The sequence below is a fragment of the Fistularia commersonii genome, chromosome 23 (assembly GCF_037954325.1).
Source record: "Fistularia commersonii isolate RoL2024-O1a breed Wild chromosome 23, RoL_Fcom_v1.0, whole genome shotgun sequence".
NCBI classification, from domain to species: domain Eukaryota; kingdom Metazoa; phylum Chordata; class Actinopteri; order Syngnathiformes; family Fistulariidae; genus Fistularia; species Fistularia commersonii.
The window spans coordinates 4,435,646-4,458,154 of record NC_141306.1 but is presented as its reverse complement, the minus strand read 5'-3'; the positions used below and the strand labels follow the sequence as shown (position 1 = coordinate 4,458,154).

The window sequence follows — 22,509 nt, the reverse complement described above, 5'->3', positions numbered from 1 at the left end:
AGGGATCAGCTCTGAGCCCCTTCTTGTTTGCAATGGTGATGGACAGGCTGACAGATGAGGTTAGACAGGAATCCCCATGGACCATGATGATTGCGGATGACATTGTGATCTGTAGTGAGAGCAGACAACAGGTAGAGGAAAATCTTGAGAGGTGGAGGTATGCTCTGGAAAGGAGAGGAATGAAAGTTAGTCACAGCAAGACAGAATGTATGTGTGTGAATAAGAGGAATTCGGGTGGAACGGTGAGGCTACAGGGAGTGAAGATCAAGAAGCTGGAGGACTTCAGGTACTTAGGGTCAACAGTCCAGAGCAACGGAGAGTGTGGAAAAGAGGTGAAGAGATGGGTCAAAGCCGGTTGGAATGGGTGGAGAAAAGTGTCAGGGGTACTATGTGATAGAAGACTATCAGCCAGAATGAAAGGAAAGGTGTACAAGACAGTGGTGAGACCAGCAATGATGTATGGACTAGAAACTGTTACAATGACCAAAAGACAGGAGGCAGAACTAGAGGTTGCAGAGATGAAGATGTTGAGATTCTCTTTGGGAGTGACCAGGATGGATAGGATCAGGAATGAGTCTATCAGAGGAACAGCATATGTTAGATGTTTTGGAGAGAAGGTCAGAGAAGCCAGACTGAGATGGTTCGGTCATGTACAGAGGAGGGATAGAGAGTATATTAGTAGACGGATACTGGAATTGGAGCTGCCAGGCAGGAGGTCTAGAGGAAGACCAAAGAGAAGATTTATGGATGTGGTGAGAGAGGATATGAAGGTAGTTGGTGTGAGAGAGGAGGATATAGAGAATAGGGTTAGATGGAGAAAGTTGATTCCATGTGGCGACCCCTGAAGGGAAAAACCGACAGAAGACGATGAAGAAGTATTGTATTCTATTATTATTATTATTATTTTGAGGGAAACCCATTCGTTTCCAAAGTCATTGATTGGCTTAGCAGTTCCTGCTTACTGTTGACAGACAGTTCTTAGAGCCAATCAAACACCGGTAATTCAGTTTCGTCACAATGTTTTGCCTTGCTTACGTGGAAGGAGGAAGTTGCCCTCCCCCGGTCTTCCGGGTTGGAGTTCCAGCTAAAGTTGCTCGGAGGGGAGCGATGATGGCAGAGGATCCGGCTCAGTCTCTCCGGTTCTCGGAGATCAAGGACCCGGCGGTCCTGTTCGAGCGCCACAACACGGAAGAGATCCGCCGCATCGAGCGTAGGGTTCGTGGAGAGATCGAACAGAAGAAGGAGGAGCTGCGGCAGATGGTCGGGGAGCGGTACCGGGACCTGATCGACGCCGCCGACACCATCGGGGAGATGCGACAGTGCTCGGGGAGCGTCGTCCAGTCCGTGCAGGACATGCACCGGTACTGCCTCGGCTTGAAGCACGGCAGGGCCGGCGGGAACGACCGCGACTCGAAGGTGAACGCTCGGTGAAGCCTGGTCAACTGGGAACCTTCTGCTAATCAACTAACAGAACTCCGCTTGAAATTAGTACATGTTAATTTAAACGTATCATTTGAAAACCTGACGGCACATTAGAATATCGATGAAGCTACTTTGTCTCTCAGAATGAAACGCCAATTAAATCGGCGTGGATCTCATTATTCCCAAACCTGCGTGTCAATAGATTGTCTTACACACGACAGACTTGGTTAACGTGAACATTACACGTCAGTCCCTCTGTCGTTGCAACTTGCTCAGCTAATGACAAAACCTTGATGCATTCATGTCAACTAATACGAGGATAATACCCAACAAAATAACTTCTGTTGACAGCTTAAGCTGAAGGAGTTCAGAACATGAAGAAGGTAGAGAATATTTGCTTTAGATGCACATTTTAACAGCAAATAATACCATTAGTTTCTGGAGACCAGTTTCGAAGTAATCCAATGATCAGTGTCTGAGGGCAACTCCCAATTTATAATACATCATGATATTACAGCAACGTTCAACCTGTCCACATCTCTTTGTCAATAAACAAAAATGAACTCCATAAAAAATCTAAAAGTATGAGATGATGAGATTTACTTTAATGATCCCATGCTTTGGAAATTGTTTAGCAGCGTCTGCAGGGAGCCATACAAGGACAGGACAGTGACAAGCTTGCTAAAAATAAAAGTTAAAATAAATAAATCAATACATTTTAAAACGTAAACTCTTAAGTGTTAAAATACAAAGTATAATCTAAAAAATTTAATTAGTCTTTATTTAGCAATATTCAGGAATAAAAAATGAACAATATGGTAATGTGAAGTAGTGCAGTAACTGATTAGAGCAAGTCATTGTATAGGGTTATAGCATGAGGTAGGAAAGATTTCCTGCATTTTTCTGTTTGACAGCAGAGCTATAACAGCCTGCAGGAGAAGCTGCTTCGCTGTCTATCCAGTGTGAGCCGGAGGGGGTGGTGCGTGATGGATGACAGTTTCTTAAGCGTCCTCCTTTCCACCGTGGTCTCAAAGTACAACGTGTTATTTATTCTGTGTCAGAACGAGAGGCTGTGGCAGGACAAGTTCTACACCATGGCATCTCAGATCAAGCTGCTCCTGGAGATCCCAGAACGCATCTGGAGCGCCATGGAGGCGTCGCAGTACCTCCATGCCACCCAGCTCTATCTGCTGTGTTGTCACCTACACAACCTGCTGCAGCTTGAGGCCGCTACCGGGGGCCACTACAGCCCGGTCCTGGCCCGGTTTCCTATCCTCGTCCGGCAGGTTGCCACCACTGGACACTTCAGGTAGCATAACTTTTGCCTGTGTGTTTTGAAAAAAAAAAAAAGATTAAAAACAACAACATTGATTCCTTCTGGTATCCAGGTCTACCATCCTCCTGGACAGCAGGTCTCTGTTACGGGGTCGTGCCGTGTCAGACCAGGCCATCGCCGAAGCTCTGGTGTCCACCATGCTCCTGGAGGACAGCTCGCCCCGCCAGGCCCTGGCAGACTTCCTGTTAGCCCGGAAAGCTTCCATTCATCAGCTGCTCAACCAACCGCAGCACGGTACGTCGCCTTGCTCGTCTTGCTCGGTAAAAGGTTTCCAGGTTTTACTGCGGAGCAGAAATGATTGTTTATGTTTGCGAGGGAAGAGAGGCTGTTGAGTGACACGAGTTTGTGTTTTGTCTAGGCGCTGGAATAAAAGCCCAGGTGTGCAGCCTGGTTGAACTGCTGGTCACCACTCTGTTCCAGGCCTACGCCGTCTTCTATCTTCCCCCAGAGGGAAGCCAGAGGCCAGGGGAGGCAACCCTGAGTTGTGGGATGCTTTTCTCTATCCTGGAGAACGTGACCTCGACGACAGGTAATCCATGACCGCTTTGTCATCAGAGGTGGATCCATTTCATCAGTACATTGACAGTTAGGGATGAGAGAGGTTGCTGAAGAAATTAAAAGAAGGCATCAAACATCTACTTTTTTTTAAACTTATTTGAGCACAAAACATATGCTTGTGTGCTCTTTAGAATACAAATTATTCTCTTGATTTCCTCAAGATGCCTCAGTTCAGCACTTTATTGATCCGTTGAAAGGATCTCAACACTTGAGAATCAGCCACTGCACTGTGCATGTGTTAAATACACACAAATGCACAGGCAGAACTTATACAATGCCTCAATGCAGAGGTGACATACTGGGACTGAGAACAATGTAGAGATTATTCTGATAATGAAGGAATAATGAAATTTGGACGGGAGCGTTTGCACCACTCTGTCTGAAACGATACAGTTCGAATGTTTGTGTCTACACAGCTAAAGGCAAGAGGGTGCTGCAGGAAGATGCGAGCACAGGTAGCTGGTTTAAACACCTGCCCCAGTCCATCACAGAGTTTCAGCCCGCCCTGCGAACCTTGGCGCAGCCAATCCAGAGGGAGCAGCTGAGAGACACCTTGCTGCAGTGGATCGACACGTGAGCTCATAAAATCTCACAGCCTCCCGTCATTTTGTGAATCCCCTCAGAGAGTATTTAAAGTGCATTATCGCTCAGGAAGGTGGGGGGGGATGGGCGGCACTGGGAACCCCACAGACGCACAGTTTGTCTCAGATCATACTGAAAATCCTTTTGACGCACAAGACACGTTTCTAAAAACCTACTGCAATTTCAGGCGAGACGTTGCAAAAAGCGTTTGAAATGTCAAACGGCATCAAACCTTCAAACTCCCACTGTAATCAAACTATTGGTTGAGACACCCTCAAACTGCCTCCTGGAGCCTGAGTCACAAAACAAGCCGAGCAGCTTAGAGAAATACCCTCAGGCGTTGCCATGGAAATGGATGCTGTAGGCCGAACCCAGTCTGGGGCAGGTTACTAATGAAATCATTTTCAGGAGCTTAAGTGCAAGAACTGATTCTACTTTATCAATTATTTTTGCTGAAATTTACGGGCTAGTTTGTTGAATTTAGTCTTTTAGAAAATCAAATATTTTCCCGTAAGAACACTCATTGCTTTGTGTTGTTGTTATATTCTAACCTCCTTTCCCCAAAAAGATGATTCTTTCATGCAGAATCACACTCGCATTGATTTAAACACAACAATCCAGTGTCTCGATCGTCGTCTCGATCTAGAATTGAAATAACTCTACAGGACTGTCTCAGAAAATTTGAATATTGTGATAAAGTTCTTTATCTTCTGTAATGCCATGACAAAAGCAAAAATGCCATACATTCTGGATTCATTACAAATCAACTGAAATATTGCAAGCCTTTTATTATTTTAATATTGCTGATTATGTCTTACATCTTAAGAAAACTCAAAAATCTTATCTCAAAATATTAGAATATCATGAAAAAGTAAATTTTGTTTTTTTTAATTGCATTGCAGAAGATAAAGAACTTTATCACAATACAGTATACCCTTGTTTTTCGCGGGGGTTACGCTCCAAAAAGAACCCGGGATAGGCAAAATCCATGAAGTAGAAACCTTTATTTTTTTTTTGCAATTATTATACAATTAAATACTCTATTATACATTGCTGCTGTCGTCCTTATGTTTTTTTCTTCCTTCTTTATGGAACGAACGGAAGATTCATTAATTCCGTAATGCCGACCGACAGCCGCATAGCTTTTACCTTCCCTTAGCATGTCCAGAAGTTTAACTTTATCTGCGATAGATGCATCTTCCGCTGCCTTTTGGGCCCTTTTGTCTGTCCAGAGCGTTTTGTTAACATTATGGGTTTAAGAGAAACTCGAAAGAGAATTTGCACGTACGTCATGTAAATTTGACAAGCTGTTTTACGTACGTGTACATATTAAACTGCAACGTTATTGACGCACAGGTAGAGAAGAAGCGGAGTGACTTTTTAGCCAATCAGAATGCAGAACACAATGCACGATTGCAAATCCGTGAAGTAGCAAAACCGTGAAAAGTAAACCGCGTTATAGCGAGGGATCGCTGTATTCTAATTTTCCGAGACGGTCCTGCATATAACGAAATAACTTAGAAATGATGAGTGTTTCAGATCTGTCAGTGATTATCATTTCACCTTTGTTTCATCGGCGGCGTCCCCGTAGGTGCAAGGAAGACATCTGCCGCGGTGTCAGCAGCCTCCTGGTTTATGTGAAGAGCCTGAAGGGCCTGGCCGCCATCAGAGACGCCGTGTGGGACCTGCTGTCCACCGACTTCATCAACCAGCACTGGAACGCAGTCTGCCAGCGTCTGCTGGACCGTCCTCTGGCCATTTGGGACGACTTCCTCCAACAGCTCTTCCTCCAGCGCCTGCAGGTGGGTTGTGTCCGAGTTTCAGAAGCGAAACCTCCGCGTTCAAACGCGCTCGCGTCGTAACCGCCTTCTCTCCGCGGCGACAGGCCATCACCAAAGAAGACACCGAGGGTATCTCGGCCACTTCCGAGCAGCTCCTGACATCGGCCGTGAGGGAACTGGAGGGACAGGCGACGCATCCGTCTCCCGGCCGCGGCGCCCAGTTTGAGATAGACGTCGCCTCCTACTTGTGGTCGGAGTCGCCCGGGGACTTGCTGGGCGACGCGGGGTGGGTCAGCATCGGCCAGCGGGGGCAGCAGCAGCAGAGGAGCGGCTTAGCCATGAAGACCCAGGCACTCACGCCTTGCGTCCAGAACTTCTGCTCCTCCATGGATGCCAAGCTGAAGGCTCGGCTGGAAGATCTCCAACACTACCTTCCCACTCAGGTGACAGGTAGGACTCCCTCGGACATCCGTCCCAGCGCGGACCGGGATCCGTTCCGCCGTGTCACAACACACGACGTGTCATTGAGTTTCATTTATATTTAATATTTTCTCATTTTTCACATAAGAATCCCCCCCCCCCTTTTTTTTTATTCAGTGTTCTTCTTTGTTGTTTTTTTTTAACTTCTATAAATAAATATAATCCTGAAGCATCTATGAAACTATACTGCTCAAAAAAATAAAGGGAATACTTGAACAACACAATGTAACTCCAAGGCAATCACACTTCTGTGAAATCATAGCGTCCACTCAGGAAGCAACACAGATTCATTTTGACTTGTTTTAAGGACGTTACATCAAAGTTGGATCAGCCTGGAGTTTGTTTTTACACTTTAATTTTGAGTGTGATTCTTATCCAGACCTCCATGGGTTGATACAATTGATTTCCATTGATCATTTTTGTGTGATTTTGTTGTCAGCACATTCAACTGTGTAAAGAGTAAAGTATTTCATAAGAATGTTTCAGTCATTTAGATCTAGGATGTGTTTTTTAAGTGTTCCCTTTATTTTTTTGAGCAGTGTAGTTATGATGGGTCACTATAATGCCAATTCTTTACACCTTAGATTTTTAAAGAGTCTAAATAATGAAGGATCATTAAAAGCTGTAGGTAGGAAAACTGTCTTTACTATGATTATATTTATTTAGATTTGTCATCAAATTGCATGACATTGGTAACAAATAGCCAACTATATAACTTACTTGATAATTGGGGTCTGTGTGTTGTTATTATGATAATATATATATATAACTTATTTGCCAGTAAGTGTTTGTTTTTGTGATTCATTTGCCACTTTCTAATGCAAAAATGAGGAACTCTCCATTAGAATCACAGAACTTTCAGTATTTTGTCCCACAGCCACTGATGGAGCCTCAATTAAATATTTTTTTATAATAATAATAAATAGAGTACTTTTCATCAATGTGCTGTACAAACAAGAAAATGCAGCCATAGGACACAATGACCTCAAAAACATTCATTCATTGTCTGTTCTGCCTATTTACATATATATTTAGATTTTTTATCTCAAACACATTCAATCATTTTACAAAATTCACATTTTACTTTTTTTTTCACATGTACATTACCTAACATACTCAAACGGAAAAGCCAAAACATACACTGACTTCCTACCCCAGTACCTCACAATTTATTATTTAGAGTTTATATATTTGTACAGTTTCAAAAATGTCGATATTATTTATTATTATTATTATCATTATTGACATTTCCACACCGTATGTCGCATAAAGGCATATTCTTTTCTATTCTAACAACATGTAGCTATTTCATTGCAAAAAAGAAACGCAAACCACACCAACGGACCAACATCGCAATTTTTGTGTCTTTTGATAGTTATATTATAGTCCTGGTTTACAGATCTGCTTTCCATCTTTATATTTATTTGAAATGTGTGCTTTGTATATACAGTCAGGGATGCATGTAAGTAGATTATAATTTAAAAATTATTGACCAATGCATCTAAATATGCTATATATATATATATATATACATATATATATATATATATATATATATGTATATATACACTGCTCAAAAAAATAAAGGGAACACTTAAAAAACACATCCTAGATCTAAATGAATGAAACATTCTTATGAAATACTTTGCTCTTTACACAGTTGAATGTGCTGACAACAAAATCACACAAAAATGATCAATGGAAATCAATTGTATCAACACATGGAGGTCTGGATTAGGAATCACACTCAAAATTAAAGTGTAAAAACAAACTCCAGGCTGATCCAACTTTGATTTAATGTCCTTAAAACAAGTCAAAATGAATCTGTGTTGCTTCCTGAGTGGACACTATGATTTCACAGAAGTGTGATTGACTTGGAGTTACATTGTGTTGTTCAAGTGTTCCCTTTATTTTTTTGAGCAGTATATATATATATACTGTATATATGCTGTATGCTAAATATGAGTAGTGACACCCCTCCCTTCCTTCTCTCCCCATCGGGGTCAGACCCGGTATCAGTTTCAGTCCCGGGACCCCCCGAGGGCTCGCCCTCGTTCAACCGTTACACAGACTCTGCTGCAGTGGAGGAGGCGTTGCGCGACGGCTGCGTAGCCTGCGTTCGCCACATCCTGTCCGCCATCCGCTCGGAGCTGGCCGCCGCGTCGCCGGACCCCGGCCCGGCCCGCCTGGGTTCGGTCCTCTTCATGGCCCGGCTCTGCCAGTCGGTGGGTGAACTCTGTCCCAACCTAAAGCACTGCATCCTGGGAAAACAGAGCGGGGGCGAAACGTTGGCCAAGGGAAACCCGAGACAGGGCAAGAAATTGGGCAAAGGTCGGGTCGCGGAGGTCAGCCCCGCCCAGGCGAAGTGGGACGGCTTAAAGGGAGAACTTCTGGCCTGCAGCATGGAGGCGTACCGCATCTGGAGCTCCGCACTCTCCAAAGTTAGTCTCTTGTCAGACTAATTGCACTTATCTGCTTGACAGACATAGAAATAATGGCGCAAATCGCATTCAACGGTCATGACCATTTTAAGCTTTGTGACGCTGATGTGTCACAGGTGCTGTTGGATGAGTTTGCCGCTTCTCTGCACGCCGAGTCCGCCGGTTCCATCTTAACCACCGCAACCAACTGGGAGGATCTGGAAATCCAAGAAGAGGCCGAATCCGGGAGCAGCGTCACGTCCAAGATCCGTCTCCCCGTCCAGGTCAGACCGTCGCCTCCAACGGGAACATTTCGGTCTCCGCACGCGATCGAAAGTCTGACGGAAGCCCTCGCCGTCTCCGCAGCCGTCCTGGTTCGTCCAGTCGCTTCTGTTCCAGCTGTGCGTGGAGGTGAACAGGGTGGGGGGTCACGCTCTGCCGCGACCCACCCTGCAGGAGCTGCTCCAGGCGTGTCTGCTCCAGGCCCTGCAGCACTTCCAAGCCCTCACCGAGAAGGATCGCAGCAGGGTAACCGACGCCACCTCCAGCACCGCGCTTAGAAAAATATACCGATGTTTGAGAAAGCGGCTGTTTCAGAGCCCTTGAGAAAAGAGCGAGGAAAATATGAGCATCCTCTTAAAAAATGTCTGACTCTCTGTGTCCTCCAGGAAGGCGTCTTCCCCATGACTCAGAACCGAGCCCTGCAGTTACTGTTTGACCTCCGGTACCTAAACGCCACGCTGAGCAGCAAAATGGAGCAGGGGAAGGGCTCACGATCCCATCAGGACCCCAGGTAACAAACCTCACGTCAGCACTTTTTTATTTAAACCTGATTCCTTCAGAACGATCCAGTTTACGCCGCTCATTGTTTTTATTTTTCTGTCTCTTCCAGGGTCACCGAGGTCTGCGATTGGCTGGAGAGCTTCATCGACCCATTCGACCTGGACGTGTTCACACCTCCGATGAACGCCAACCTCAGCCGCCTGTCCCAGAGGACATCGGTAACCGCCGTCGTCCTAACCCTGTTCGGACGGTTAAACCCCCCCCCCCGTTCTGACGCGAACCCCGGGTTTTCAGGTGCTGCTCGGACTGCTGACCGGCTCGGAGAAACAGTTCGCCTCGCGGAGCAGCGGCGCCAACTCCCAGGAGCCGTACAACATCCTCCCGCTGGCCAGCAGTCAAATCAGGTCAGAGACGACCTCGCGTTTCTCCTCCTCCGAGCCGAAATGTTTTTCTCCGCACTGCAGGTCCCTCCGGGGGGAGGGCGGCGGCGCGCTCGGCTCACATTTTTGTCAGGCGCGATAACTTCGATATCGCGGAACCATCTCCGGCACGGTCTCGGCTCCTCGTCTGCTTTTCCAAGGACGTTCAGGGAGGATCCCTCGCGGCGAGGCGTTAAAACACCGACAGACCTTGAGGTCAACGGCGCGAGCCTGATTCCCCGGTGTGACAAGGCAAATGTAGAAGAGGAATATTTGCATAATAGGAAAAGAAAAAAAAAAGGGCCCGTTTAAGTAGACCGACTTACCGTGAATTTATTCGAAATCCCGTCCCGGCTGTTTCTGGCCGCGCTCCCGATCTGAGGGCCAAATGCGAAAAACACCCTGGGCTCCTCTGAGAGTTCACAGAGAAATGTTTTGTAGAAAAGCAACAATGTGCTCTGGTTTCTTTTGTAACGCAAGTGTTTGTTTGAATATAAAGGAGGGAAGTCTGAGGGAAATCTGATCCGAAGTGGTCATTTTGCTGAGTCATGCCAGTTCCGAAAAGCCCGAATGGTGTCTACGTTTGTTGCAAACACCCGAGTGTGTCCAGCGTCGGTCATTTTAAAATAAGATACCTTCATTTTGTCCAGTTTCACCAGACAAAAACAGGCAAAGCGCACCATAAGCGGCGCGGATACGAACGAACGAATGACTGATTCCGCACGGATTTAATGTTTGAATCGCCGAAACAATATGCTAACCCGCCTCCCCACCCGTCGTGCGCCGCAGGTTCGGCCTGCTTCCCCTCAGCATGTCCAACGTGCGGAAATCCAAGTCGACGGCCAAAAGCCCCAGCGCTCCTCAGCCGGTGAGTAAGAACAGCCCGAGCCTTTTCAGCCTGTTTCCGGCCGAACACTCGAGTAAAAATGTACCTGTCAAACCTCTGCCTTCCCAGACCTTTTGATTCGCAAGAGACCCAGGCAAGTTCATGAGTACGGCTTGGTGTGTGTGTGTGTGTGTGTGTGTGTGTGTCGTCAGTAGCCCTACTGTTTCACGTCGTTTTAGTTATTAAATTGACTCGCGCCGGTAAAAGCTAAGCTGTGTTTTCACTAATCTCCGTCTGCTGTGGTTTGGTTGTTGGAGTGTTTTGGGTTCCGACCGTAGAACTCCCTGCCGTCTTCTCCCGCTCCTGATGGCTCTTCAGTCTCGTAGAGTTTTTTGGAAATTATTTTTACCCCTCGTGTCGTGACATCCCGACCCATTTTAGAAAGGTTTTCCCGTAGGAGAGCGCCCGTAGAATCCGTCCGAGGGCGGGCGGGGGTTGAGTTACCGAAAAACCAAGAGCGACACGGTGTTTTCTCCTTCTCCCTCCCCTCCAGCCGGCCCCTCCGTTACCCGCGGCGCTCGCCGACGACGGCTTCCGGCCCGGCAGCCTCTTCAGACAGCTGGCGGATCAGGAAGAAGACACGGCCGCTCCGTCTCTATTTAAACTCAGCTGGCTGCCTGGAATGGCCAAATAACGCTTTACTTCTCACCGCTTTTTATTTGCTTTTGCAGAACCTTTGTAACAAACATGTATAGTAAATATGATTTTGTTATTGGAAAGCCGCCTGGTGTGCGATTGATTTCTGCGCGCTGACCAGCAGACACAGATAACAGGATTAACTATTTTGCTCCGTGGTGATAATCGAGGAATTAAAGTTGTTTGGTTTTTTTTTGGCACGGGATTCTTTTTTAACTATAAAGCAGACCTGGGCATTTTTTGCCCCATTTTGCTTTTTTTTATCCGGCCCGCCAAACTATTTTCTTTGAATATTTTTTCAATATTCACCAATATTGAATATTCAATATTTTTTCAAGTATTTTCAATCAAAATTTGAATTTAGAAATTATTTAAATATTTTGATTTTTTTTTTTCCTTTTGTTTAATTTTGAACGTATGATTACATATAAAATAATGTCGATTTTATACGATCATTAATGATTAATTCATTAATGAACGCCAAAAAATGTAAATATTTAAATTATAATGTTCATTTTTTTTCGATTTACATGATACCTAGTTAGCCTGCGTATAAAAATAATTAAGAAATGTGGCCCGCCAGCCAAAATAATTGCCCAACCCCGCTATAAAGTTCTTTTTGGTGGCAACATACAAATGCAGTGGAAAAAAAATCACATACTGATTTTTTTAATTTTTTTTTTATATATGTCAAATAACTCCGGCTGCACAGTGGTATGAATAATATAACTATAATCCAAACTGTAACCATGCCGGTCCTGTCATTCACTGTCACCTTCGACACATCACGCAAGCTGTAACTATTTGGATCTGTTAGTCCCTCAACTGGATTGTCAATAGAACCCGTAAGCCTGAATTTTAAAACAATTATGAAAAACTTAAATCTGGATTATCTCTGAAAACCTTTCTTTTCAATACAAACCACAAAAAAAAAAACGGATCTGGCGCTGTTGAACGGTTTGAGTGACGTCACAGTCCGAGCAAAATCTCCCAAGTCCTTTGTTGGCATTGATTTCTTTATTATTTGCGTTGTCGTGATGGATTCGAAGGAAGCCCAGGAGAAACTAGACTCGCAGTCAGCTTTTACCTTCTGATATTTACTGCTCCTTTGAGAAAAACCAGGAAAAAATTACCACATTTGATTTATTTATCTTATTTCTATATCAATAAGAAGCAGAGGAGCCTCCTATAATTCATCGATGATCAATGGCTTACATGTGTAAAACTTTTATAATACATTATAATACACAATGAATTTTACATCATGGCAGTATTTTACATTCTACACCTGTTTTCCCTGCATTCTCTGATTATCTTCAAGCTAATTGGTTTTCTACAGGACTGTCTTAGAAAATTGGAATATTGTGATAAAGTTCTTTATCTTTTGTAATGCAATTAAAAAAACAAACATTACTTTTTCATGATGTTCTAATATTTTGAGATAGGTGTTTTCTTAAGATGTAAGCCACAATAAGCAATATTAAAATAACCAAAAGCTTGCAATATTGCAGTTGATTTGTAATGAACCAGAGTGTTTGACATTTTTGTTTTTGTAATTGCATTACAGAAGATAAAGAACTTTATCACAATATTCTCATTTTCTGAGACAGTCTTGTAATTTTAAATTTAAAAAAAAAACATTTTTTATATACACAACTTCCATTGGACATCTTTATGATGCATAAATAATCTGAAATATTAGGGATAATGTGTTTGTTCTGTGATCCAAATTATTTTCAACCTAATTCCACCATGTGGAAAATCTCTGCAAACATGCATACGCGCAAACACACACACACACACACACACACACACACATGCAGCGATGTTCTACTTCTTCCTGTCTATTTTGCTCATCATGGCCTTGACGTCGACGGGAGCGCTGGCGGCGGCGGCTTTAGCCTTCTCTGCCTCCTCCTGCTGCCAGAGGAGGATGGGATGGATGCCGGGGCTTCGGTTCTGAGCGTTTTGCTCCAGCTGTGCTGGACTGGGAGATAAGAAAATATGAATTTATGAAACCGTAGATGGAGTATTTAACCCGCGGCGCAGAGAGGTTATGTGGAAAAACATCGGATATATAACAAACTTATATTTTTCTCCACTTGCGTGGTCTGAAAGCGGGTCAAAGATGCCAGAGAGACAAACCTGAAATTGTGAGGCTCGGGGTTCATCGCCTTCTTCTGGATGTCCTTGTACACCGGAGATTTGAGGTAGCGGAAGAAAGTGTCCTGCGTGTCAAACGAAAGCATCCGTGTTCAACCTCACACTCGCTTTCACCTCAGCGTCGACATCGGCGTCCGTCTCCTAGTAAACCGGATCACCTTTTTCATCAGCAAGAAGACGTGTGTTTGCGCAGCCTCCAGCACGTAGCGATGAGGATGGTCCAGACCTTTCACGGTCAGGCCCATCGTCCTGCCATCGATGTTAATCCAGCGGGGGGCGCCCGGGGCCAAGAAGGTCCTGCAGAAGGACGCCTCATATTACCGTTCCGTATCAAAACGATGAAAAAAAACCTTGAAGCGTCTCACCGATCGGTCTTACTTGAAGATGGACTCGGCTTTTGCTGACATGGAGGACGCGGTTCCCCACTTCAGTTCCTCCGCCGCCTCCCAGAAAGCCAAGTTTTCCCCTGAAAGCAAAAATCACATTAATAAATTTACAGCTGCCTTTTCTTTGAACATGACTGGTCTCCCATGCCGTTCAGTTGATGTATAGAACCCGCTTTAACGCACACACATGCACACACACACACACACTCTCGTACCGCTGAATTCCTTTTTGAGGAAGATCTTGAAGTCATCTCGGCCTCTCAGGTCGCTCAGCAGTTCGAACAAGCTGAAGGACCAGCGTTCGACACGCATCTTGGTGGGAACGTCAACTCTGGGGGAAAAAAAAAACAAACAGGAAACCTTGAATAAATAATTTTCTTCGTTAAAAACCGTTTCACACATAAAGCAGACTGAAGCGCTATCAGACTGTGAGGAGGGACTGCTACCAAGTGGCAGTGCAGTGGCAGGTGAGGCACTGCCCGATGTGCCTCATGATTGCGTAGCACAAGAAACTAGTAACATATATACAGTTTTTGCCCAAAAAAACACTGTACATTGGAAATATACAGTTTATATAGCAAAAGTGTTTAAACATTTTAATAACGACATACAGACAGACAGTAATACGGTCCAGTAGTCAGCCGTCATTGCACAATCTACGTTGAGGCTCAACAGTCCGCGGCCTCACATCACGTCTCTTCTCAGTATTTGAACACTAAATCTAGTCATTTTGAATAAAAAAACAATCTAAAACCGGTGAAGTTAAATGAAAAATACCTTTATAGTGCAAATCACTGATCAATAGAACCATTTAATCCTTTTTTTTTTTCCATTTTTCAATTTTTTCTCTCCAAGACAGGCAAGTGAGGCACAGCCTCTCCTGCCTCCCCTGACTGCATGTCACTGCCAAAGGGGCAGGGGTTTGTGTGTTATGATTGAAAACTCTTGGTAACAATATTAATTCATTAGCGTTTAATTCATTAATTCATTATCCTGCACTCAGGGTCGCGAGGAGGTTGCAGCTCATCCCCGCCGTCAGCGAGCGAAAGCTGGGGATTCTTCCCGCCCTCGGGTATAATTCTATGTCTTTGTGACTTCGCCTCATCAGACTGAAGAGGGACTCACCGTCTCATATTGAGAGTCCAGTAGGAGTCGTTGTCTGTTTGCCACGGATTGCTGGGTAAGCAGGGTGCCAGGAACGGGTCATGGTTCTTGTAGTTGGTGACGTACTTGACCAGTCTGTGGAGACACAGCAGTTCTGAGATCGCGGGAATGCATTTGGTTCAGCAAAGACAGAAACAAAGCGTTGATAATCCGGAAGGTTAGTTGAGACTGTGGTTAGTTCTCTGAACGTTTCGTGTTTTTTTTTCTCCAGCAAACACCTGTAAGTTGTCTCATACATATCGAAAGTTGTTTATTTTTATGCCCTGAAAATACTAATTTGCAATGCCCTCTTTAAAACCAAAATGGTTGACACTCTAATGCTCCATAATAACATAATAATGCTAATGATGATAATAATAATGATAATTACATGGAAAATGATGGTGATGATAATGATAATAAATATAATCATGATAATTGACAAAACCCTTTTTTTCACCTGAAAGATGACATTGTTTCTATGATTCGTATGAATGAGACTCGAGATGAACTTACGCTCCGAGGGACACGCTGGATTTGACCTTTGACCTGATGATGGCTTGTTGATAGAAAATGTTCTAGGATAGTAGAAGAGCACAAAAATGTATTTTACAAACAGTACACACACCCCCATCATACATAAACAATATGATAATTACTGTAAAATTGAGGGGTATGTTTTAATGCTGAAACATACATCACTGTGTGTATCTATATCAGTAAGTAAATTATTCATAGTAATACAAAAAAGGACAAATATTCACCTTGCGTCTGTACTCGTCAAATGTGACTTTCTAAAAGACAAAAAGGAAACATGATATTTTTTCTTGGTTTTTACGTGCAATCGAGAAACTACAGTCACGGCCCAGGCCATCCAGGAAACATGACATTTGAATCGTAAAAGATTACATTTCATTCAATGTAAATCTAATTATTGTTCTATATGCTGACATAATATTTTAATTCATGTGAAAAAAATAGATCGTTGTAGATATTAAATGAAAGAGGAAAAAAACGATATCACGGGAATTAGAATTAAAATGAATTGAAAATTAACATGAATTAAAGGTTTAATCCATTTAAGCAATGTGATGAATTCATTATAATGCAATGTTTAGTGTATCTTGTCATCATTCCATGCAGGGTCTGGATACAGGCTAAACAAAACATCACACAGATCTAACACAAGAAGGGCTATTTATCAAAACAATAACTTCTACTTTGCTTCACTCTCTTCTCCGTGTGTGGATAGAAATCTGTTTGATAAGAGAGAAAACACAAGAGATGAAATCACATCTAAACATTCCTGTGGTTTTTTATTTGGAATTGCAAAAAGGAAAGTGCCAACATTTCTTCCTTGGTCAAAGTTTTTGCCGGGAGGGTTCGAATTTACGACAGTACGAGTTTTTACAAGTAGAAAGAATTCCGGTTTCCAGCTTAAGGTTACCAATCATATGGGTCCAGCAAGATATTTACCCGTGTGTGTGAATGTGTGTGTGTGTGTGTGTGTGTACTGACCTGTTACCTCAACTGAGGGATCAATAAGTCGCTCAGGACCAAAATCCATTGCACTGTGAGTGCGACGCTGGAGACGGAGAAAGGGTCGATCATGTGACTATGCGAGTGGTTAGAGATCCTGATATTGAATATGGACTTCAAATATGTTCATTTAGAGGGCAGGAGGGAGGTCACATCTTATCAATACGTAAAAAGAAAGAAAAAAAAAAACTGACCGGTGGCCTATTCACTATCCAGTAAGCTCTCTCCTGGCAGTCGAACACCACACGGTCCGGCTTCTTCCTTTCTCTTCCAGCCCTGAAACACAAACACACACACACACACACACACATACGCACGTGCAGACATCTATCTTAAGAAACAAAATTCCTGCAAATGATTCAACAATTTCAATATCTCTTCCATTTTAAAGTAATATTAATATTAAATCATTACTGTTGCCGCTGTGACAATGAATTTCCCTTATGGGTATCAATAAAGTACTATCTTATCTTATCTTATCTTATCTTATCTTATCTTATCTTATCTTAGAATTTAAATAAAAATAAAATGAATAGGTTGGGTCACCTTTTCTACTGTTTCTCTATTTCAAACAATTTCAATAAATGACATGCAAACGTGGCCATAAAGAACATTATAACTGAAGCCTGTCCATATTTGAGTGATCAAATATGAATATTAGTTGGCACACCGGCTCCTGAAAGGACGGCTAGATGTTTGATTATCTGGAAGGGATTTCACCTACTTGAACTGCTCAGTGGCCTGCATCACGATAAAGTCCCACTTGTGGTTCAGCCACTTGTGTAGGTGGTTGTAATGTGCCTGTCAATCAGAAAAAAGATAAAGTAAGAAGAATTGGCCACTAACTTTTCGAGTTCAAAAACACACACCTGCTCATAGGGCTCCAGTTGGCCTTTCTTGCGGATGTTCCTCTTCGCCAGGTAAATGGCTGCGGCACAAAAACAGATGTCAACAGCTGAAAAAAATCTCAAAAATGCAAAGATATTGTCATGTCCTCTTGATGCAAGGATGGAAAATATCTATCTTTTCTGCACCTGGGCTCATTACATTTCATGGTTTAAATAATGGCTGATTTTTATTATTATTTTTTTTTACATTAGAACCGACTCGATATTCCAGATTTTTTGAAATAAATACGATGAAATCAAATTTTTTTTTTTTTTTTTTTTTTAACTTAATAGCTTTGTCGAAACGCCCCTGCACCCACCGTAGTCGCTGTCCTCTGCAACCCAGTTCTGCGTGGGCCAGAAGTATGGCGTCTAGACGGCGAAGAGGAGTTTGAAATTAGTGTTAGTGATGTTGGTTCAGAGGTCAAAGGTTATTTAAGAACACCTCGACACCTGATCAAATGCTCCGTGTTCACCTGTCATATATATCTTTCTTTGTTTTTTTTACCTGGAAGCGGTACAGACTGTTGTCGTTGCACATGACCAGCTTCTTGTGGTTCTCCAGGGGGTAAATGTAGCCGTAGGCGACCAACATGGTGCCGAAGGCCTGCGCCTCTGTGAGACAAACAGCAGGAAGCGAGCAACGAGCGGGTCATCGGACTTGAACACACATGTTTAAACGGACGGTCGATGGATCGTACCTTCCGGAGTTATCTTCAGCTTGTTGGCGGTCCATGCAATGATGTCTTTACCTGTGCGGGAAAGGAAGGAAAGAGGTGTAATAGTGCAGAGATTCTGTGAGGTTGGTTTGATCGCAGTATGATGGAGTGCGGCGGGCCTGCCTGGCCTGGCCACCAGAGGCTGGTAGAGTCATTTTTAGGAGCATCTATGCGATCCGAAGCAGAACCGGCAATAAAGCGGGATGAGAGCGAATCAAAATTTCACTTTACAAGAAAAAACTGCTTCTCCTTGACTTGTTCCACACTTCCACTGTAGTTGCCCATTGGTCCATAAAGCTGGCCGTCCATTTTCCTTATTTTCGAAAACATTTTTTTTTATATATTTCGAGGGCAAAAAGTGATTTGCCAATTAGCAAAACAAATAAGGTACAGGAAAAATATGTGTTAAATCAGGGCTTCAGATGTGTTTGGGATGGAAGACTCTTAACATTTGAAGGATGCTGAGAAACTGAAAAGTATTCAACTGACAGCAGGTATTGAATGAAAACGGCACCACGTCTGTCAAAACATCGGCTTCTGATGCTTTGTGAAGGTTTGCGTTCCTCGTCATCACATTCCACGTAGTCCAAGCTGTGGATCTGGATACGCTGACCTTTCCCCCAGCAGTTCTTTGACCAGATTAAAAAGCCACTTTGGCCCCGACCAGATCTCATCCAATTGTGGCCTTCCTTTTTTAGCCCCTGTTATCAGCTTAGGTGGCTCAGGCAGCCTGTCTTCGCTCAAGAGATTTTATTAAAATGCGCAAGCCGTAGCTGCACCTTTGGTATTCGCGTGAAGTGATCGGAAATTACATTTAAAAATCGAGTCATGGGGGCTTTACGAAATAAATGAACTAATAACAAGTGAGCGGGGCTTTTTTGTTAAAAAAATTATAGCTTAAGGCTAGAAATATTTTTCTGAGAACATGCGTGATCTTTGTTTCCTCTTAATACATCTGTCACTGCTGCATGAAGCAGCAAAAACCGGAGCCAATTGATGGAAAGTGTTCTCACCGCAGGGGGTTCATAGAAATAGAATAAAAATTACTTTTTTGTCACATTCAGTTACAACAAAATTTGACCGAAAACAGCAACAGGCATACAACTGCTGCCCGGTACCTTTGTGGAGACCGATGGTCATGACATTAAAGGGCCTAAAATTGGAGCGGATGACCATCTTTCACACTGTTCCTTGAAATATCTTGATAAATTGGCGTCATCCACAACATCCGTGTGTGTCATTCTCACCGGCGATAACATGCGGGATGGTGGTGACGTTGAGTTTCTGCTCCGTGCCTTTCACGCCATTATTAGGGTGCTGCATCTCCACGATGGTGGCCTCCACCTGGGAACAAGCGTTGAGACTCACAGTTGAGTGTCACAAAGAGCAGAGATGTTGCTACGCGCCTCTCCCACACAGTTTTAGAGGGGAAGTGCGCTTTATCCCGAAGACGAGGTTTTTCAACGTTTTGAAGAAGCGAGAGCGAGAGCCAGCCAACATAAACCATTCATGTTTATCTTCAAGCGCAATGCAGACATCGGGGGATCAAATATAGCAAATAAAAAAAAATCAATATAGTCTGACTCCCAACAGTGTATTTATAACTATAACTGAATCAGGGAGATTCAAAATGGCAGGACACCGAGGAAAAATATGATTTGTGGATCGCTAAAAATCAGAGTTAAAGGATGACATAGTGTCATCCCATTGGGCAGCGTGAGTTAACACAAAGATGCACGCACGTAGAAAAGCGACGATAAATACACACGGAGCGCAACTATGCGACGATCCAGCCATTTATCAGCTTTCGAGAGCACTTTTACATTTGTATTCACTTTAAATCCTGACACAACCTTTCAGAGAAACCTTTAGCCCGAGAGGCGAGAGCAGAAGAACAAGCCCCTGCACCCACTTGTACCGAGACCAACCTCTCCTTTGCGCAGTCTGACATCGCACAGGCGGCGTGGATAAATTCTCATTCAGACAAATAGAAACCACTTGATGTGACGGCAGTGATGGCTGAATTATTCTAAAACGGTTATGGCGCTTTTGCAAGATGGGAAATGGACGCAGGACCGAGCATGCATTCTCCACACTCACTCATATGGTATTTGAAAGTTTTCAAGTGGCCACTTGACCGCATATTTCATCTTGATTTATCCGGTTATGATGGAAGCACAAGAAATGAGCTTGTTCTGCCTTGCATGATATTTCTCAATGATCCCCTTCTAATATTTCGTATGATACACAGAGATCGTTTCAATCCGCATCGGATTCGTCTTCGGCTTCCAGATGTTCTTGATGCCCATCGGAAATCCTTTTAAAACCAGATTTGTCTGCTGGGAGAAAACACAGTATTTGGCTTTCAGGAGCCTGAACATATAAGTAAGAAGAATTTTTTTGTCAGTTATATATGACAACAGTAGTCGCAGTGACTTATATATGATATTTTTTTCATTGGATTTGCACTCCAGCGAGCCATCTGGTCATCGCATTCGGACGTTATCGGTGACAAGGATGCAGAAGCTTTCATTCATCGTGCACAGACGCCAGGAAGTAGATTGTTGTGAATTTTGGAGGGTTCTTCTTCTGCTTCGGCGTCTTACTTACACCTACATTGTTGAACTAATTATTTGTTATACAGTCATGTTCAAACATGTTAAATGATGTGAATGGTTAATTCACAGACTTTAAACCTTCCGGCCATTGAATTTTTGCTCATCATATCTTCAGTTTGCGCATTTGGTAGAAACTTGACGCTGTAACGGCATCCGATATTCATATGGTGCATTCCTGTCCACATGCATTTATTCTCTCCATCCAACAACTTGTTCTATATCTGGATGCAGTCATTTTGTAAAAAATCTACAGAGAACTGAATAAACTTCTTCACAAACTTGTAATTAGCTGTGTGAAGGTTTGAGGAAGTGTAACTAGACTTCTGCACACTGGACAAGCTTTCAAGTTTATAATTTCGTTTTTATTATCCCCCCAGAAGGGAAACGGTACTTTTGCGCTAAATATATAACCGATGGATGGAATGGAACATGAGATCACATGCCAGATTTTTGTCACGATATATATAATATCCTCTTTTTACTCCTTTTTAGTTTGTAGTATTTTATAGACTGGAAAAACTTCCAAACACTAACACATAAATCTATTTAAAGGCAATATCATGATGACCAGATCTGGTAAGGTTAGAAAATTAAATACTGTTTTGCAGTTAATTAGCGTGGAGGTGGAGTTAGAAATGATCTATTACAAGCCTCTTCGCTTCTGTTGGCTAAAAAAATTATGTCACTTAAGAGCAATAACACTATTTCAGCATTCTGAAAAATTGAAAAAAAAAAAACTTTAAAGGAGGGGACTCTGACATTTTTTTTACTGCAAATATTTTAGTGCACTTTTAGACAAATAGTCAAATGAAAAATGTATGCATATTCACTTTTCAATTGCCAAAACGGAAAATAAAAACTGTAAGAACGATGTCCACCCACCTTCTTGAGGCAGTGCATACGAGGCCGGACATGTTGTAACCGGTCTGGACGCGCTGTTCTTATTGTCATATCTCTTGACAGATGAAAACCAACTCAGATATAAAAATATAAACGTCCCGCTGCAGAAACTTTGCAAGAACACTTTGCAAAGAGGCTGAGAGTGAAGTGTCTTCACCCGGCAGAAGGAGAGCGCACTCTTCCCGTGGGGGATGGAAGGGGAGGAGGGGGACGTCTGGAAGACAGGATGGGAAGGATTGATTTCTCTACCAATCAGCTGCTGGAAGCCTTTCCTCTCATCCTGAGCACTTACCAGAGAAAAGCCTGTTACCTTCAGTGTCAGAGACGTAGGCCTGTTTTATCCGGCTGTGGGTGGAGGCCTGCACCGGGAAAATCAGCTGGGGATGAATTCTGCGTCCGGATTTGCGTCTCCGGGGAAAATATTGAATTACAGTCAGCAGGCATTCAGCTTGGCCCGGTAAAATCTGTTTTTATTCTATGTTGTTTTCTGTTGGCAAAGTTTGGCCGCGGCAAAATGAGTTGGAGTGCAATATCAACAAGAGCTCAAACAATACAAGTCTGAAGTAACTCAAGTTGCATGACATTTTTTGCAACGGAAATGGACTCAGGTACGCCCCACCAACACTGAGCGCAGAATAGGCGGTATTGCTAATAAATGAATCAAAGTCAGGTTTATTGTCAATTTCTTTGCATGTTCTGGACATACAGAGGACTCGAGAAGATATTTCTCGCAATCCCACGGTGACTATAAATTGACAAAATGATAATAATACAGTGCAAATGAACGGATGAGTACTTTAAAATGCAGTCTGGCTCTCGTAGCTGGACAAAGATTAGCATGGGGGGAAAAT

At 43.2% G+C, this 22,509-nt stretch overlaps 2 protein-coding genes across 4 annotated transcripts; one reads left to right on the top strand and one right to left on the bottom strand.

Annotated features, from left to right (window-relative positions):
- The first annotated feature begins 1,066 nt into the window (after positions 1-1,066).
- Positions 1,067-15,016, top strand: cog1 (component of oligomeric golgi complex 1). Of its 3 annotated transcripts, none has more exons than XM_086171033.1 (16): positions 1,067-1,416; positions 2,484-2,731; positions 2,811-2,992; positions 3,117-3,287; positions 3,733-3,889; positions 5,490-5,700; positions 5,784-6,129; positions 8,167-8,600; positions 8,717-8,863; positions 8,946-9,107; positions 9,248-9,372; positions 9,472-9,580; positions 9,657-9,766; positions 10,571-10,649; positions 10,737-10,761; positions 14,856-15,016. In XM_086171033.1, the coding sequence occupies exons 1-15, from the start codon at positions 1,108-1,110 to the stop codon at positions 10,743-10,745; spliced, it is 2,799 nt and encodes a 932-aa protein (XP_086027159.1). In that variant the 5' UTR covers positions 1,067-1,107; the 3' UTR covers positions 10,746-10,761; positions 14,856-15,016. The 3 variants fall into 3 exon arrangements, with proteins under 3 accessions (XP_086027159.1, XP_086027158.1, XP_086027157.1); XM_086171032.1 differs by lacking the exon at positions 14,856-15,016 and adding an exon at positions 11,161-11,271; XM_086171031.1 differs by lacking the exons at positions 10,737-10,761; positions 14,856-15,016 and adding an exon at positions 11,161-11,386 and having other exon boundaries at positions 1,071-1,416.
- On the bottom strand, positions 12,441-21,856 carry rgs9a (regulator of G protein signaling 9a). Its single transcript, XM_086171034.1, has 17 exons — positions 21,641-21,856; positions 19,388-19,484; positions 18,123-18,173; positions 17,930-18,036; positions 17,742-17,793; positions 17,404-17,462; positions 17,259-17,335; positions 16,729-16,810; positions 16,521-16,580; positions 15,760-15,789; positions 15,512-15,573; positions 14,978-15,091; positions 14,068-14,183; positions 13,845-13,932; positions 13,625-13,763; positions 13,449-13,531; positions 12,441-13,290 (listed from the first exon to the last, which is right to left on the bottom strand). The coding sequence occupies exons 1-17, from the start codon at positions 21,707-21,709 to the stop codon at positions 13,134-13,136; spliced, it is 1,443 nt and encodes a 480-aa protein (XP_086027160.1). The 5' UTR covers positions 21,710-21,856; the 3' UTR covers positions 12,441-13,133.
- Between the last annotated feature and the right edge of the window lie 653 nt (positions 21,857-22,509).